This window comes from Ambystoma mexicanum, chromosome 9, assembly GCF_040938575.1.
Source record: "Ambystoma mexicanum isolate Mex_15411 chromosome 9, UKY_AmexF1_1, whole genome shotgun sequence".
In the NCBI taxonomy this organism is placed as follows: Eukaryota; Metazoa; Chordata; class Amphibia; order Caudata; family Ambystomatidae; genus Ambystoma; species Ambystoma mexicanum.
This window is the reverse complement of record NC_090931.1, coordinates 778,948,632-778,968,373: the sequence shown is the minus strand read 5'-3', so window position 1 is coordinate 778,968,373 and position 19,742 is coordinate 778,948,632. Positions and strand designations below refer to the sequence as shown.

Sequence of the window (19,742 nt, the reverse complement as noted above, 5' to 3'; positions counted from 1 at the left end):
AACAACTCTCACTGTCAACCGGGTAATGCTTGGTGACGGTGCAGCAGATAAATGCAAAAGTATCCTATGTCTGACGCCACCGTTTTCCACCGCATCACTATTGATATCGTGCTTGAAACAGTCGGCTTGCCCTACAGTTGAATGAGGCCAATGACATTTCAAAATAGGCACATTTGATTGCTTGTGTGAGGTACTGACATGGAAAAGAAATAATGGAGTATTTCCTATTTTGTAAACCAATTCAAGGCAGAGCAACTGCATCTGAACTCTTTGACATTAACAACTGCCTAAAGTGGGAGGCGTTTGTTGGTATTTGCACGCATGGTGCTCCTTTAATGTGTGGTGCTAGAGCTGGGTTAAAAGCAAGAGTGTTGGCAGTATCGCCACATATATTGTGGACACACTGCATGATACACCAAGAAGCTTTGCCTGTGCGTGATATGGGGTACGCACTCAGGTGCTGACTTCTGTTGTAAAGATTGTACACTTTATTAAGATGCACCCCAAAGGGGCCGTCTGTTTGCCATTTTATGTGCAGAAATGGGAGATCAACATGATGCTTTGTTGTTTCACACAGTAATCGGCTGACTATCCGGGGGGAAAGGTTTTACATTGCATTCATGAACCCGGGAACGAAGTGACACTCTCTCCTGGGTTTAGGTCAGACGAAAGAAGAGCCTGTGTGTGATGCATGCTGGCTTGTACTGTTAGCTTACCTTGGCAATATCTTTGAAAAGCTACATTTTCTAAACCTCTCCATGCGAGGCACAGAAACTAAGTCATTTGCTATGAACGCAAAAATGTCAGCATTCAAGAAGAAGCTGGAGCTTTGGAGGAGGATTGTTTTGTCAACATTACTGATGCGTTTCCATTATTAGCAGATTCTCCTGAGGAGACGGACCATGATCTTTTATGTGTTGCTGAACTAACTAAGTACCAGTCCCAAAGTACTTTTCAGAGGACAGTTGTAACGTCAATGACTGGGTGGTTCAGCCTTTCCTAACAGACATAGGAGACCACCTCCCAATATACCGCCAGGTGGGGCTAATGGAGCTTCAAAGTGACCGCCTACTGGAGAGCCAATTCAAAACATTTTCTTTGCAGACACATTTTGCCAAAATCAATGTACTGTTACCTTTCAGTACCTCGTTCCTTTGTGAGATTGGATTCTCAGCACTTCGGACTCTAAAGACTAAATATCGGGTCAAAGCTCCAGGTGGAAGAAAACCTGTGGTTGGCTATTGCAAGCATTGAACCCAATAGTGCCAGGCTGGCTGCTGAAAGACAGGCCCACCCTTCACACTAGTTCTCCAATATGCCATTGTCCAACTTGCAAGTAACTGCATTGGTAGTGATCAATTGTTAAAGTGATAAAGGGCACTGTGGCGCTATGCTGGTAATTTTCAGTAAGTTGCCCAGACAGCTGTATGCCAATGCACAGACGCCCGCCGGCATAGATTTCCCTTGTGTGAGGATTGTGTGGCATGTGGGAAGCGTGTGCTTCTTTTGCAGCATTGTCAATATTGCTTAATTCTGAAGTAACGTGCCAAGGGGCACAGTCTTGTTTGGCTGGCATGAAGGCTAGCTAAGTTTTGAAGTGTTTGGAAGGCTGTTTTAGCTGCTGTGTGGTACTGCGTCTGCTGCACACACCGCCAGGTGTAGTCTCGGGCCGGGTGATGGTTGAAATGCCTTGATGAATGCGCTCTTCCTGCTTCTGGTGGCACAGGGCACTTTGGGCTTTACTTTACAAACACTTCAAATTAGATTTGCTGTTGTGTTTCTGCGCACAGAGAATGGTTGCAGATATTGGCCATCCAAGCTCTCATTAAGAGGGGAGGAAAAAAGGCTTCTCTTGCTAACAGTGGACATATGCCCCCCATCTATCTTTTTCTCTTAACATTGCTTGCGGCCTGATCAGTGCTTTCACCTAAGCCATTTAACACCAGCCAACTTAATAAAAAAAAAAAAGTAAAGACACACAACGCCACCCACTCTCTAAGTGGCATCCATTAATTGTCCAGCAACGGAAAGAGATTTGCATTAAAGGAGAGAGTTGCTTTCCCCACCCCTGCTTCCACTTCGTTCAAGCTGGGGAAGATTGTTTACAGTGTATGCATCCATTTGAGATGTGTAATGTGAAAAGTGTACTGGACAAGTACTCTTAAGGTCAAAGCGCCCATAAAGATGTTCTGTAAAACCCCCCACCCCCACCCCCATAAACAGCAAACTGTCTGGCATTCAGAGACTGTAATTTTGTATTGTATTTCTTTTGAATATTTTTTTCGCTGCTGGAAGTTGCGGATGCTATACCCGTGAGGCAGAGCTGTTGTATTGATTTTATTTTAAAGAACATAGAGGGCTTGTTTATCCCGGTTCATAGTAGGGTGAGCCAACCTTTGGGCACGGATGACGGTGTTTAATTCCCTCCATGACTCTAGTTTCCTCCATTTACATGTTCAACACTTTGGGTAAATCGCTACATGATTTAATAAATACAAATGTAAGTTTCAGGGACTCCGACAGATTACTGCATGTTCTAGTTATACTTAAGTCTCTGTATAGGTTGTGAGATTCCCAGTTTTTTTTTTATTGCCCCTTCAATGCAGTTTTTTTTTTTTTTTCCAACCATTGCAAATCAGCAGTTAATTGTAGATGGTTTGCCTGCCAGGTCTAGTTGTGATCACTTCATTTGAAATTATTTTTAGATATTGTTTTTTGTCTATAATGATGGGACCAGCTCATGCTCGTTCGATGTTGTGGAGCTCTGAGCCCATCTTCTTGCTTTTCTAGATGCTCCTACTGGCTGCCCCGCTCTGATTTTAACGCTGTTGCTGCTCCAATGCCCATCACAATGTTCCACATGAATAGGTCCATGCCTTCCTCAGATAGGTGGCTTGACCATCTAAGTAATAATTTGTCTTATCTACGTGTATCAGGCTGTGGCGCATTTGTGAGAAACCATGCCTCTGCGAAATGTACCCATGGGTTGGTTTACTTTTATGCAGGATTTTTCCACTATTCATGATCGGTGCACTATTTCAGCTGTAGTGCATAATTTATAGCACAGTAGCGATGCTTTTGCGGGTGGGGGCGGGTTTCTGACTCTTCTGCAGGATAGTGGCTGGCTCATATAAGCAAAGGCCTGCCTGCTAGGGTGTAACATCTACTTTGTGTTCCCCCAGTGGTCATGGGTTCTGTCCCTGCATACCCTCTTATTTCTGGTCCCTATAATTTCCTGTACATGTTGCTGTCCGCAATCTGGGACTCTCTAATGTTGATATTTACATTTACGAAACTGAAACGGGTTCTTGGTTTAAAGGATGCACACAAAATGACTGCAGCATTTCAGGTACAAGAGCTCTGTAGTTAAGAACGTATTGCCTCTCCAGAGCACCCGCAAGCAGATGAAACTAGTTGAAGCCACAATGGGTGAAAATCTCTGAAGAAGTTACCAAGCACCAAGAGACGCTTCACTCACAAATAGGAACACATGAGGCAGGAACATCCATAGCAAGCCCACTATAAATTAATGGTTTTGGGTACAGACAAGCTTTGACAAATACTTGGAGCACACTAAGGGGGAATTCATGGATTATTTGCGCCGAAAAAAACTGGGATTTGTGCGCCATTCTGCCCACAAATCCCTGTTTAACACATGGGGATTTGCGGGCAGAATGGCGCACAAATCCTGTTTTTTTTTTTTTTTTTTTGTTTTTTTTTTTTTGTTTTTTGTTTTCTCTTTTCGGCGCAAATAATCCATGAATTAGCCCCTAAATGTACTTTTATATGATTTAAAAAAAAAAATCTTCATTTAGGCAATAATTCGACAATTCTCTCTGTATTTGAAAGGATGTTGAGCCTTTGGCAATTCCTGTTGAAGTTAATTGTAAATGTCTGATAGAGGGCCAGGATGAGAAGAGCAATATGTGAAGAAAAGGATATCAAAGCCAGTTGGCAGGTAACCAATTAATTTTTTTTCTTTTGTCCATTTATTTGATGTTTGGGGCATGAGTTTACATCTGTCGTCCGTACGTGGACGCATTCCCTTTTTTCCACACATACAGATTAGTGCTCCACAATGCCCACCACTCTTTTACAGCATCTCTTTCCTCTAGAGTAACTCTCTAAAGTATAGATGGTCTACATGATTTCTCTTAAGTTATTGGGCATTTGTAGAGCGCCTTCTACCATTGGTATGATCTCAAAACGCTATGGGTTGAATGCCCTCGGGGCCCGTAGTACAGGTCTATGTGTGTAGCTAGACTGAATTGTGGGTAGCTGCATGGGGGCGGTGGGAGAGCCAAGGAGTGCAAGAATAAGCAAAAATGAAACTAGGCGGGTGGGTAGGATCGCTCCTAAGGGGAGTCAGTTACACGAGCGTACAGCGCAAGCAGAAAGTCTGTTGTATTGATAGTTACTTCGTTTTAACTTGCCTTTTTCATACCCGCAGCCAAGAAACAGTATTAAGACACAGAAAACATTTGCCGAAATAATTAAAACCTATTGTGATGGATAGGGTCCAATTCAGGCTTTAAAAAGAAAGGCCGAGGAGGAAAAGCAGCTACTGGTGGAATCTGGGTAGTGCTGGAAAACGTGTTGCGTGAAATACAAGAAGATGCAGTGAAAAAAACAAGAAAAATTATATTGTAAAAGCTGATGGGTGGAAAGCTGTTCAGTTATGGTCACAAACGCTGGAAAGGAATGGCTAGTGTTCTTCATTCCTCCTACATTCCTGCCTCAAAGCCTGTCTTTGTTCACCTGGACAATTGAAAGACACAGCAGTAAATCGGCAGATGTCTGTGTAATGTTGCAGTTCCGAATACAAAATATTTGACTATCAAAGTCAATTGTCTCCTACAAAAGTTGTTGGACAGATCTAATTTGACATGCTCAAATCTATCACCACATCTTTTCAACAGTGTGTCCTTGTTACAGTATGACTGTCATGCCTTTGTAGACAGTGAAGTGACACCTCCACGTTCCCACACACCTGGTCAATCATTCAGATTACGGTCTTTAAAAACAATGGAATTGGAACATCCCCACAACCGAGTTTGGTTGCTACGTCAGCCCCTGCTACTAATCGATGACGTAATTGTAGCTCGCATGCTGCTGTGTGAAACTGAAGATGCAAGTGCTCTTGTGTGTAGAACTCTACAGTAGATCTGTTGAATTGGTAGGTTGGTGCCAACTTGTAAATGGTACATTTTTTTGCGCTTTTGGGTATGTCTATGATTTCTGGTGGGGTTAGCAAGTGTTTTCTTGAATGTGGTGAATGGTCGAACTAATTATTAGCTGCTCATAGTGATATTGGGAGAAGTGTCTGTCATGAAGGTAGACCTTTAATGGATTCTGTTTAATTCACTGAAAGCGAGTATTTTAGTGCAGTGATTTGTAATTGTGGGAGTTTATTGGTTGTGGTACCATGTTAGCTGGAGGTGAGAACTGAAATTAGGGAGTTTTTGGGTGGCCTACGCTATGCAGGCCGAAAGCCATTCCTCCATTGGTGCCGTCGTTTCGGACGACGAGGAATCCATTGACAAGGATGGCTCAGAATTGGAAGCCATCAACCTTTTGGTGGAACATTCAGGCTCCCAAATGTCCGGCCTGACGGACAAGACGCTGACTCTGTTATGGGGAGTTCACACACCGGCAACAGTGGAACACACGCACCACAAATACCTAAGCACACAATCCCTAAGGCCTCCTCAACTGAGTCGTTAAAGCGCGCTACGCGAACACGGCTGCCGAAAACTTCAGCGCCCTCCATGCAACCGTCTTCGCAGCATGCGACTGGGCATTCCTCTGGAAAGGGTAAAAGCATATGGTTGCCGATACACCGTCCAAGGATGCACAAGCACCCAAGGCTTCATCGAGACCTTCTATTCAGTCGTCCAAAATCCACGACCTCTTGCAGCTACTATTCCGGCTGCTACAGAAGAAAAGGGTGCCCTGAGTATTCTGAAGCCCCTCTGCCTCTCTCAAAGGCCTTATTAGGAAAATCTCCCCCTTCCGGGCAATCATTTCCACCTCCAGACCCTTCTACATCTTCCCTATGGATCAGGGAGAGATTTGAAAACTATATGGACAAAATGGCCAAATATATTGACTTTTCCGACAAATATATCACTCCCAAAAGACCTAGGGAAGAGGACTCCTGTCCCATTCCATGTACATTGCAGAAATTTCCCATCTCTGCACAAGGCTGCCAAGAGGATATCTTGGATGTCTCGGAGCAGGAGGATACTTATGAGAACATGAACCCATTTGCTCAGGACACAACTGACCAAGACCCAGACTGGGATCAGGATCAGTCAGGGGATCAGTGCCCTTGGCTATCACCAACACACACCCCTGGCCCGGACATCATTTGTCTAGATCACCCTTCTTTGCCTCCACAAAGGGAGTTGTCACCCTTGGATGACCAAATGTTATTCAATGCCATTTTAAAGAGAGCGGCTGATCATTTTGAGGTTGCAACATATGAGGCAGCTCCTGACTCTGACTTTGTTGCAAATATCCTCAAGGAGAAGCCTCCAACTAGTCAAGCCATCCCCTTACTCAATTCTATAAAGAAACACCCAGCCCCTTCTTTGTTGTCCCCGTCACTTAAACGGGCGGTCAATCCTCGGGTTAAAAAAGTATTCTGCCCATCTCCTTCCGACCCACTATACATACAGGGTCATGCCACACCGGACTCTCTGGTGGTTACAACCACTAGGAAGAGGGCGGGTGGTCCACTGTCCATGGCAGAAGCCCCTCCGGATAAGGATTGTAAGAAACTTTATGCCTTTGGAAAACAAATTGCTACTTCTGCGGCCTATTCAACTAGGATTGCAAACAATACAACTCTCCTGGCAAGCTACAGCAATATCCAATGGGGCCTATTCCAGGATGGCCTTCAAAAGGTCCCAGAGCCCACCCGATCACGCCTGTTGGCATACATGGCTGAGGGCAGACGGGTTACCCACAACATATTAAAAAATACTCTGGACTCTGCTGAGACTGCTGGAGGCGCTCTAGCCCAGGGGACTTTACTTAAGAGACACGCCTGGTTGAAGAACTCCAGCGTTAAACCAGAAACTCGGGCCGCTCTTATCAATAAACCAGTCAAGGATTTCAACCTTTTTGGGAAAGCTGTCGATGATGCCCTTCAGACTGCCAAGAAGGAGCACAAAACGCTGAATCACTCAGCCAGATCACAGCCAAGCCCTTCCACCAACATGGAGGCTCTAACTCCCGCTGTTCCTTTCGTGGACAATCTTTTTCCTGGTCTCCCCATGGACAATATGGCTCAGGAAGTACCCCCTGGTCTTCCGGCCAAAGCTCTTCTGGTAACAGCCAGTATCGACAGAGAGGTCCTCCTAGAGGCAGGAACTCTACTGCTAGAGGCTCCCCGGCTTCCACTTCAAAGTGACTCGATGATTCGAATCCCCTCCCCGGTCGGGGGTCGCTTGCCATCATTCATTCACGCCTGGGAGGGGATCGCATCAGACTAGTCTGTGTTTAGACCGTTAACCACGGCTACTGCATCGACCACCTTGATACCACCCACCAAAAAGCAGACGCCTGTCGCCAGAACACATGCGCATCCTGCTGGAAGAGGTTGAAGTCCTGGAAAAGGGTGCCATAGAAGTCGTCCCCATTCACCAGGTATACAAGGGTATTTATTCAGTGTACTTCCTTGTACCCAAAAAGGATTTCACTGTGCGCCCTGTGTTAGACCTGCACCCAGTATGTCAAACCTCAAAAATTCAGAATGACAACACTGCAGGAAGTAATCCCACTGCTGCTGCAGGGGGATTACATGGCCACATTGGACATGGAAGATGCATACTTTCATATTTCAATGTTGCCAGCGCACAGGAAGTACCTCCGGTTCATGATAGAAGACACCCACTATTAGTTCAAGGTTCTCTGCTTCGGCATTGCCTCAGCTCTACATGCATTCACAAAGGTTCTGGCGGTAGTAGCTGCTCACCTGCACAGGCAGTCCATCCCAGTCTAACCTTACCTCGATGACTGGCTCATAACAGTGGATTCGTACGGAACATATCAAACAAATACCCAGAAGACAGTAGATCTCCTCTTCAACCTAGATTTCTCGATCAATGAGAAAAAGTTCAATCTAAACCCCAGCCAAGTCTAGCGGTTTCTGAGGGCTCTAATTTTGACCAAAGATGGCCTAGTTTTTCCCTCCAACGTGAGGGTTCAAAACACTATGCAGCCAGTCACAAGATGATTGTACGCAAAGCAATGTGACTGTTAAGGATGATGGCCTCCTGCATCTACCTAGTTCTACACGCTCGCCTGTGCCCCATGCAAGAGTGGCCCTTGAGCCAATTGTGCCAGGCCAGCGACCAGTGGGACGAGCTAGTGGTTGTCTCGGAAGCCCTCATTCAGTCTCTGCAGTGGAGGTCAAGGGACAACCTTGTACAGGGTAAAACCTTCCCCCCACCCCCACAGTAGAAGCTACTCTCACCACAGACGCATCTCTGATGGGGTGAAGGGCTCACCTCCTTCATCAGATTGCGCACTACGTGTGGTCCCCAGCGGGTAGCATCCAATCACATAAACTAGTTGGTACTGCTAGCAGTGTTCAAAGCCCTGAAGGCCTTCTAAGCACACCTCCAGGGAAGATAGTTCTAGTCCTCACGGTCAGTACTACGGCCAGGAGCGCAAGCAACACAGAGGGACTGAGGCACTGGCCGCAGAAGGATAAACAGCATGACTGATGGGTGCAGGGAGTGGGCGGGACACAAGAGGCTGAGGCGGAGAGGGTGCTTTTCTCGAGTGAGAAGAAAGAAAAATGACAGTTGGTGTGGTTTATGTCTACTTCATCCCTCAGGAGCTGTGTGGAATCTCGCAACAGGAGCCTTTGACATGGCTTACTGAAGACACCGGGTGAAATTGACAAAGGCTGTTGAAGCCGACGTGTCTGAGATGAAGGCGGCATCAAAACAGTAAGTCGGCTGTTTGTGAACGATGGTGGAGAATGTTGTGAAAGACCATGGTCTCCCCTGACATAAAGAGTACCGCACAATGGGCTTAAAGCATGAAAACAAAGCCCTGGTCTCCTGTGACATTATAATCCTGGTGCACTGGGCCAGAAAGGAACTACATGCGCTTGAGTTTGTTTATCCCTGGCCTTCTACAGCCATTATAGCATACAAAAGCCTCTGTGACAAGGAAGTATCTAAGCAACAGCATTCACCACAGTTAAATAGTTTGAACTTGTCTAATCTTCCGTTCAAGGTGTTCTGGTTCTTTATAAGAGAACCACCACAATAAAGTTAATTGTTGGAAATAAATGTGTTTAATTGGCTCAATAAGCCTCATTGGCTGGCGAAGATCCTCACAATTACTTGAACAAACAAGGGGGCACTCGCTCTCTAGAGCTGTCCAAACTGTCCGACCTATGGAAGTGGGCTCACAAGATGTTCCAGGGGCACTCCATCCTCTGGCTGAACTACTCAGCAGAGACTTCCCTCTACCCGTAGAGCATGAGTGTTGTACTTACCATCTTTGCAAACTGGGGCTTCCCAGAGGTCGACTTGTTCGCCACTCTGGAGAACACCCAATGCCCAAATTACGCCTCCAGGTACCCTCAGAACCGCTCCAAGGGGAACAGTCTTTGGATAACATGGTCTGGGAAATGTGTGTACGTTTCCCCCCCCCGACCCGATTCCCCTGCTCAACAGAATAGTGCACAAGATGCACCTAGAGCCAGTCGGGATGATTCTGGTGGCCCTGCCAGCCTTAGTTCTCCCATCTCATGACAATGTCAGTCTCCCCTCCCAGGAAGCGGTCATACCCCTACAACATGCTGTCTCAAGACAAGGGGGGAAACACTACATCCATTCCCGCAATCTCTCAACTTTGCATCCTGGCTCCTGAGGTCATCGGGGACCTCCTACTCCCTCAAAGATGTATGGACCTACACCGAAGCACCAAAACGCATAATGTTGCAAGTCTGGATAAAAGCTGAAGATGGGAACAGCATGATTCAGGGCCACCGTAAGAAAGGGTGACGCACCGTGAATCAATGAAGTCCATACAATTTAAATCCAACATTGGCCACAAGACTGTGATGGGCCACAAGACTGTGATGGTGAAACCAGAATGTATCAGGACCTACTCCTGCAGAAGTGGGCTGCAGGGGGAGCAGGGTAGAAGAATCGAGCAAAACGGGCAACACCCGTGTGTGAGAAGGGGGAGCACAAGGGAACATCACGGGGAGACCAGAGGGGTGGGGATGGCCTGTGGGGACAGAGGGAGTAAACACATGTTGGTGCATGCTTACCTGCTGTCTGAGCAGGGGTTTGGGTCCTGGGTCCTTCAGGTCCAAAAAGGAATTGCCCTTTTCTTTGTCTGCCCTTTGCTTTGGATGCCCGGTCGAGAGATGCCTAAGAGTTAAGAGCAGGAAGGAAGCGGCAGGGCTAAGAAGCTGGGTGGTGCTTAGGCCAGGTAACCAAGATCCACTTGCACCTGCCCCCCATCTGCAAAGGAAAAGAGGCTGAAGGGCTCCTTAAGTAGGTAAAAAGAGCAGCATCCAGGAAGGCACCCGGTGGGTGGGGCTTAGGCCAGGTGACCAAGATCCACTTGCACCTGCTCCCCTGAATGGAGTCACCGGATGACTCCAGAATGATTCCAGAGGGAAATTCCTTTTTGACTTTGAATCCCATACGCTTTCCAACTGCAGAAACCTCTTCTTATCAGCAAGGGAGTCCATCTGCTAAGCCACCACTTTCACAACAGAAACAAGTGAAATGTAGTCCACAGCACTGAACACAAAAAGTTCCACACTCGGTGACCTCCTTTCCAGCAGCTTTCTTTGATCTGGCAGCTGAGGGTTTGCCATCTTGCTCGCTTGTATGCTGCATGATTGTTATGCAACTCCTATCACTATCACAAGTCGCAATTTCATTTTGTATTCTTGCCTCAGTGCCTAGTTTTCCAATCAAGGCATTCTAGCATCTACTCGATGCGCAAAACAAATCTGCCGGGCTGTTGCCTTAACGGCTACGTGGGCCTCGCAGTGGGACCTGGGAAGAATAACACTATTGCTGGCTCATTCAGCGCATTACTTCCGTTATCTGTACCAACTCTACTACAGAGTCTGGAAGCAGCATAAAGCATTGCAGGTACTATGCGACCACTACCACGGGCAACTTTAGGCAATGTACTCTGGTCCCTTTCCCACGTGGCACGAGCAGGATTGGTAGTGACTGCCTCTCCTTAGCCCAGTCAATCTCTGGCAACGTCAGTATGTGGACTGACGTACCGGCCCCTTCCCCAACTCAGTCACTGACCCAGTAAACCCAACCCGCTACTCACCCAGAGCCAAGACTCTGTATGGTGAGTGAGTCTGGCCGGCAGCGGAGATCCCTGGGCCTGGCCGATGTTCCATGTGTTTCTGTCCACAGTTTTGCACTGTATACCTACGGCGTACACGTGCGGAGAACACTGATGCGCATGCAAACGCTGTATATATCTAGCTCACTAGTCCCCTGGTCGTGAGCTAACAACAATTTAACTGTCTCACGGCTTGATGTACATACTGACCCAGAAATACAAGGGCAACATTTAAAGATAGTGTTGTTAAACTGCATGTGAGCATTCCGCCTACCTCTTTATTTGAACACGACCCCCACACAAAAACATGTGTTAGTCCTTTTTAAGTAACTGTACAATGAGCCATCCCCTTCTAAATCCACCCCATAATGCTGCACTAGCAACCGATTTTGAAGGTGAATTTGTCTGCGAGGGCGCCACTCCTGATTATTGTTCTCCTCCAAATTATTTTTAGAAAATGTTTATTAACATATTTTAGAAGGATAATTAATTGATATAAAGTGCGTCAATAGGCTCCTAGAATCAATTTAGTATTTTAATAAATATTTTTGGGAACCTCCGTCCTCTTCTGTGTCATCATGTCCTGTTGGGGGCTTCCTCATGCTGTTGTGACGTGGGCCGTCACCCATGTCATGTGATGACCCATGTAGCTTATGGAATAAAAGGGAGGCCACGCCTGTCTGATGGTAGGGACATTCCGAGACTCACATCGTGTCTGCATTGTGGTCCTTGACCCCATGGGTGCCACCGGAGGGCCTCAACTGGCAAGAAGGATATGCCTGGGCTTGCAAGCCCCCCCCCACGACCGGGCAGAGAACGGACACCCAGACTGCAGCGCTCAGGCAGAGGATCGGGCAGACAGCGTTTTGGCACTGCCATGTGCATTGTGCAGTGAGTGCGTGGGGGGAAAAAAAACATATTTTTCTCTCTTGGCAATACGAACTCATGGTGCAGTACAGACACCACGCCACCATGGGGGAAGGCTGTTGATGGTTCTGTGTGTGACAACCTCGTGCTGGACAAGAAGGCCTTCACCTCACATGCATCTGGACACTGCCACCGGAAACCCCCAAGCTTATGGCCCTCCAGAATGCGCTTGTCTGGCTGGGAAAAGGGTTTACCACAAGCTTGCGGCCCTCCGAAAGGTGCTCTTGTGGCTGGACAAAGGGGCTAGGCACAAAAGAGTGCACTCTGGGTGGTTCTGTGTACAGGTTCACACCCTGATATGGAGTCTGACGGGGGAAAATTAAGGTGTCTTCAGGTCCCACACCACGCCCATGTCCAGTGCATGCAGTGTTGCTACTAGGCCAGCAAGAAGGACACAGGGAGCACCGAGAGGTTTTGCACGCACCCCGGTTCTGGAATTCGATGTGACTGGTGCCCAGCAACATTAGGACCCAGATGGTACATGTGGGTCGAGAGGCTAGAAATGTTCTTTGCGACCTCGGGTAAGGATGATGACCAGTAAAAGAAAGCCATGCTCCTATTTTACACTGGAAGTGAGGTACACCAGATCTTCAAAACCCTGCGACTATGTGACGATTCATATGGCTCTCCAGGCCCATGATCAACAGACTATGAACTGTTCAGGCTGCGACAGGCACACCAAGACCTGACTGAACCCCTTGACGCATACCATGCGCGGCTTTGGTGCCTGGCAATGTCCTGCCGTCTCAATGACGAAACAGATGAAATACGTGCCAGGATAATTCAGCATTGCGTTTTGACCACCCTGTGGTGACGGTTCCTTAAGAAGCCTGATATCCTGCTGCAGCTGATCGTTGGGCTGGCCGCAGAAGCTGGTGTCATCCCATGCTGCGCAGATGGAGGAGGCATCGAAGGCTGGTTGGGTGTAAACGGTATGTGCTGTGGCATGCAGAGGCACGGGACGGTCCTCAAGGGGGGGGCTAGAAGATCTGCAGCGCAGGCTGACTTGGGTGAACACATGCCTTGCGACAATTGCAGAGGCCCAACCCTGCAAGATGAGGAAAGCTCGGCCAATGGACAAAGCTGCGGGCGGTGCAGTAAACCTAACCACTTTGCCAGAAGAGGTTCGCAGCTGTTGGCCCAATCAGGATCATGCACTATCCGGCTTGGAAGCTGCAGTAGATTTGGAGGACGTCATCTTTGTGTCTGCAGTATGCCTGGGCAGTGTTGGCGCACGACGCAAACCGAGGTGCCTGGTGACTGTGCGCAGCAAAGGCATTCCAGTGCTCATTGACACAGGGGTGTCGGTCAACGTGATGCCAGCAATGCAGTTTAAACAACTGCTGCCACCACCTAGACTGCACAGCCCCACGGTCTAGATTTTCACTTATGAGGGCACCTCCCCACTAACGCTAGATGGGGCATTCCACACCACGGTCCAGCGCAGCGGGTCGGTGGAGGTGTACTTCTACGTCACTCCTGTCGCGAAGGACACCTTGCTGAGCTGTGCGACAGACGAAGGATTGGTACAATTTGCATTGCAGGTATATGAGAGTGACTCCGTCTGCTGGTAGAGAAATGTGCCCCCTTGTTCAACGGCATCGAGTGCTTAAAGAATTAGGGGTGAGGCTCCACATCGATTCCTTGGTGCAACTGGTAGCCCTGCAGCAAGGCCACATTCCACTGCGTCTGTGACGGAAGGTGGAGGAAGAAATGGGCAAGCTTGAGAAGACGGGTATTACTGGCCCCGCAGTGGGTGTCCCCCTTTGTGGTGGTGTTCAAGCCCAATGTTCCACAGGAAGTTTGTGTGTGGACATCTGAAGGCCAAACAAGGCCATCTGCCGGGAGTGGCACCCTACGGCCACGTTGCATGATTTTCTTGCTGACCTACAAGGAGCCAAGTTTTTCTCCACCCTGAACCACAAGGCGGGGTTCCATCAGGTGCCCCTACATGTGGACTCTAGGGCAATCACCATGTTCTTTTCCCACATTGGTCATTTCAGGTATAAAAGACTAAGATTTGGTGTGTTCTCGGCAGCAGAGGTCTTTCAACATACCATCAGGGTCATGCTGGCCGGGCTCCGGGTGTTCTGAACGTGAGTGACGGTGTGCTTGTCTTCTCCAAGTTACACACAGAACATCTTGCTCGGCTGGAGGAAGTCCTGGCTCAGCTCATGCAACATGGCCTGACCCTCCACAAACCCAAGTGCAAGTTCATGCAGGGTTTATTTATTTATTTTGGTTATGGGGATTTTATTTCCACGATGGGGGGTGGGGGGTGCTGTCACCCCCCTCCCTCCCCCCCGATCCCAAGAAAGTGAATGACATCAAAATGGCATCAGCCCTGAAGTCGCCAACATCAGTGACAAGCTTCTTATGGATGATGAATTTTTTGCAGATGCTTCACTAAAAAGGATCAGGACTAGCAATGGATTCAGGCTGAGGAGGATGCTTTCCAGGAAGTGAATGCGGCACTTGTCTCCGACACAGCAATGGCCTACTTCGATCCAGTTGTTTGGAGCTGCAAACATTTTCACCTGTATATCTACGGGCACCCGCTGACTATCTACACCGACCACAAGCCCCTTATTCCTATCATGACCGCACCTCGTCCCCCGAGTACAGGTAACACTGCTGTTCAGGCTGGGGCAGATAACCCAGTCATCTATCGTGCCACCCCGTGTGGGGGGGTTGCCCCAGAAGCCTGTAGGATGAGGATGGTGATACAGAAACCCTTGTCTTGATAACTTGGGCACCTGTCTCCAAATCCATGTCGTCCAATGACATTAACACCACCCCGGGTGACTCGGGGCTGCAGGTGTCATAAGCTTGTGGTATAAAAGGCAGAGGTCCAATAACCTTTCAGATGATCAGTCCTCGAAGACAGGAGATTTCCACCCCGCCCACCCCTGGGGATCCTTGCCTGCCTCCGCCTGATAGAAAATAGAGAAAGCCAAATACCCCAGGGAAACCCTGTGGGGAATAAAACCCTGCGCTGGATTGAGAGCGCTGGTCTGTGACTGTGTCACTCTAGCGCTGGGTCTCACGCGGTGATCCTAATATTCTAAGGCTGGATTCCCTCTAACGATGATGACTGCGCAAAGCCTAATAGTGAGAATGACACAGGTAAGTTCAGAGTGTAGAGAGAAGGAAGTAACTATCGGGAGATGCACCTACAGCTGTCTAGAGAGATGTCTGCGAGAAGCTTGTAGCTGTTAGAAGATGGTCCCCTGGTTTTCCAAGAAACCTGGGCGAGACTACGGGAAGGATGATGGAGGTAAGAATGAATCCTTGGATTACAGAATGGTAAGTAGGTCAGTTATTCTTTCTAGTAACCTACTTGATGAGGTATGTGTGAAAAAGGTGGAGATTCTGCGATCTGTACTGGCATGCTCAGAGTCGAGAGCAACCTGGTCCGGAGTTACGGAATCCTCAGGTAAGTTATGAGAGTAAAGCACAAGGAGTACTTCCTCGTTACATAAAACGAGGACGGCAGATATAATTGAACACTGAAGAGCCCTACCGTGAATAACCGAGTCTGGAAACGCTGGTGAGAGCACCCGAGCGTGTCGACAGGGAAGCGCGGTCGGATGCAGGTTGCTGCAGCAAGTGACCACGTACGAAGGAGGGCTCCGACAAGGAATGGGATCTTGGAAAAGACAAAGGACGTTAGAAATGTTCCCTGTAAGAACAGGAAAGGGCAATCCCTAGTAAGCATACTTGCTAAGCGTCTTTACAGAGAGTAGCGACGCACAGGAATAGCCCATCCATATCCTGTCACGTGACCGCAAAACGATGTAGATACGGGAGAAGCTGGAACGGGCAGAACTGTATTGCAGGAGCTGGACTTTCCGGCGGCCATTACAGAATGAGCAAAAGCAATGGTATACCGGCGCCTGCCACAGCGTCACAATGACCACTGCCCATAACCGGGTGTGACTGCAGGATCTGATGGGCCGGGTAGGGCAATGGAAGTTATTTCTGTCGACGCAGCACCGCACACCTGAAGCCCGGACATTTCTTCAAGGCCTATGGAGGGTCTATTCTGAGCTCTGTCTGGCACAAAGAGGTTCTGCTGTGAGGCACTCAGCCAGTGATCCCACTGGCGTTGCAAGACAAGTCCTCACCCTGGCGCACATCGAGCACCAAGGGACCAGCAAACCAAAGGCACTCCTCAGGGAGAAGGTATGGTTCCCCCGAGCTGGAACGAAAGGTGGGTTATGCCCTTGCCAGATGTGCCTGGTGTCAAGCGGCAAGGCCGGTTGCAAAGGAACCGGCCATCGAGTCCCGTGTGAGGGCCACAACCCCATTGTAAGCGCTCAAAAGGTGGATTTCTGCACCGTAATGCAGTCTGAACACTTAATTGTGGTCCTAGATGAATTTTCAAGATCTCTATTCGTCCAGTTTGTGGAATCCATGTTGGCCGGCAACGTGATTCCTGTGCTAGATGACCTCTTTGAAATTTGAGTTGATTTTGTCAGGTGCTACAAACGCTGCCTACAGGTGGAGTCAAGGTGATCTCCATGAGCGATCCTGGAGAAGCATCCTCCTGGGCGAGTGGCCCGGAGGAAGACCTGCCAGGACCAGGCAACGATGAAGAACCTCCCGGATCAAAGGTATCCCCAGCAAGCTGATTGGAAGCCCCCGGAGCGACTACAAGACTATGAACTGCAGTAGTGCGCATAAGGGGCGGGGGGGGTGGGGTCAACTGACCTACCTTCCGGTATTGTTATCACTATTATTGTGTGCACATTATTTTTGGAGTAGGTTTGATGAGATGTTGTGACGCGGGCCATCACCCATGTCACATGATGACCCACGTAGCATATGGAATAAAAGAGAGGCCCCTCTGGAGGCAGGGGCACTGAGACTCAAACCGTGCCTGCTGTGTGGTCCTTGACCCTTGGGCCTCAACATATGCAACATACAATTATCATTATATTTAATTGACTCTGTTTTATTGATTTAACTTGTATACTTCTTCAAAACATGTTATCAGCCTTTACTTACGATATTGTTGGGAAGGAAACAATCCTTTCCCTCCCATTTGCAACACTCCAGGTGAATAACGTATGTAGTTTCAAAGGGGGAGGCGTAGCCACCCCCCACATGCTTATGTCATACACAGACCCATAGCGAACAACACATAGAATATAACCCTGGCCTTGCAGTAAGACACCATTAAGAATTGGGCCCAACGCTAGGCCTGAAAATCCCTCTCGCTCTCCCATCCCCAGCACCTTGCATAGCCAGCCCAGACCATTGCCTCTCCCTGCCAGCTCCGCACGAGCCCTGTTCTCACGGAAGCCCAGCCATGCTTTGTTACAATCCTGCAGTATCATTTTTGAAAGAATGTGCTCTAGAGAGCGTTAGACAGTGACCAGTCTTAAGCCCAAGTGTCCATTGATCTCCACTAAACTTCCTGTGTCCTCTCAACACCCACCCGCCCAGGTCCCCAGGCCGGAGCCCACCAGCTCCGACCAGTTCCTTTCATGCTGATGCCCATCTGACCCTCCCGCACCTCGATCACTCCAGGACCCCCGCCACAGCCTTTATCTTGGGTAGCAGTATATTTTCCCCAAAAGCAACACACCTCTACCTATATCACAGGGTCCAAGAAGGACTGATGGCATATCAAAACATTTGGAGCAGGCACATGGGTGCGAGGATTGCGGTATCAAAGAGAACCCAAAGTGTAGAGGTTGGAAAGCCAATATATTAGCTAATTCGACCCAAGTACCCCTGTTCACGCAAGATTTTGTGTGGCATTATTTCTGGCTGATCAGTTCCTGTTGTTTAGTTAGATATGTTGCTCGGTCGCTGTGACCTTCACACCGCGGCGATGAGCCCAGCTGACCCACGCGTGCCAAGTGCGATTGCGGCCAATTATCATCTTGTAACCCAACTGTTCTATATGTCACTCTCCAATACAAGAATGTGTAACCTATGCATGTTGTCATCAGTGATGCTGTGTGTCCTTTTAATGTGCTGCCTGTGTAATGTTTCGTGGGAACGCTCTCGGGCAGCAGAGTTCTTTGCTAGCAATCTTTATGATTATATAAACTTTGTTATCTTTGCAGCTCATCTCCTGGTCTCATTCGCCTGACCGGGAGTCTACCTTAATTTTGCATATTAATCGGACACATGTTTTGTGGGTGCCTTTATTTGGTGACTCATTGAGACGTGATGTCCTTGAGTCCCCCGTACTTGCGTCAAGATCCAGGGCTTCTCCAGCAAGGCCACCCCCACCTACGGCTGATCAGTCCCCAAAAAATGCGTACGCAGAAGAAGGTTCTTGTGGGTACCGACTTTATGAATACCCCGCTGCTCGCCTGAGCCGTGTGCACCCCCAAGGAGAGGCACAGAAGTTGTGGATATACCGCGAACGGAGGCTCCTGGAAGAACACGGCACGTGAGTATAAATTGCAAAGAACAACAAAGCAGGGATTATTGTGGGGAACATAGAGCAATGTGATTCAGGGGAACACACAGTGTATGAATGAATTGGATAACTTGTGAAAGTAAATCGCTTTCAATTTTTTTATGGCCATTAGTATTTTTTAGTAGACACGTGAAGGAGAAATAAAAGAGGAAGTACGGGAGCCTGACCTAGAGAGAGTTTGGAGGGTGGCGCCACAGGTCACTGTTTTGACCAGTACCGGAAATAAATAAGAGACAAAAAGTAGGAGCCCAATATAATTAGAGGGTTCGGGAACAAGTAGAAGTTGTTGTTTTAGCTTATTATTGCCAGTCTTTTTTCATATATATTTATGGAGGAAGGCCCAGGAGGGGTGACTGTGATGTGAATGACGAGGGAGGGAGGGGGAATGGAACGGTGGCTCTGTAATAAGGGTGGGGGGCGTTTGTTTTGTTATGTGCTTCATTTTATGTATTATGTCCTGGTAATTTGAAAACTGTTTTATGTTAATAGGTCCATGTGCATATGTATTTATGTATTGTAATTGTATAGTACATTAAAACATACAAGATTTGCGTGCTAGAAGGGGAATACCCACCTAGAAAAAGAAACTTGAGGAAGGAAAGGTGAGTGGAAATGAAGAACCCTGCATGAGCCTAGAAGAAAGGGAACAAACCAAAAAGAAACTGGGATGACAAACAATTGGGGCAGTAACGTCACTGTCACATATTTGCAAGCAGTTCTCCCTGTGCACTGAGCGTATTAAAAAATACCATGGGCAGTGGGTAACGGATGAAAGGGGATGGATTATCACATGGTTGGCGAGAGGGTGGATCCTTTGATAAAGGAACGCTAGAACACCTGTCCACGTTCCTAACAGCTAAATACAAGGGGAAACAGTTGCAGAACAGAAGGGAAATATATTTGTGGCATATGTTCGAAGAAACTCCGACTACACATAAGACGGAAAGAGAGTCAGAAACTCCAACAATGGAGAGCAGAGAAGGGATAGACAAAGAAACTGAGCAAGCAGAACCCAAAA

General features: G+C 48.1%; 1 protein-coding gene across 9 annotated transcripts in view; it reads left to right on the top strand.

Annotated features, from left to right (window-relative positions):
* Window positions 1-19,742, top strand: part of LOC138488595 (uncharacterized) — a 36,709-nt gene that overhangs the window by 4,202 nt on the left and 12,765 nt on the right. For 6 of the 9 annotated variants that reach the window (XM_069615697.1, XM_069615695.1, XM_069615696.1 and 3 more), the window contains one exon: window positions 3,850-8,811. In XM_069615697.1, the coding sequence (XP_069471798.1) occupies window positions 5,634-7,499 (1,866 nt within the window). In that variant the 5' untranslated portion in view covers window positions 3,850-5,633 and the 3' untranslated portion in view covers window positions 7,500-8,811. Of the gene's footprint in view, window positions 1-3,849; window positions 8,812-8,848; window positions 8,964-18,362; window positions 18,695-19,742 lie in introns of those variants that run through there. The other 3 variants (XM_069615699.1, XM_069615698.1, XR_011274690.1) reach the window with 2 other exon arrangements.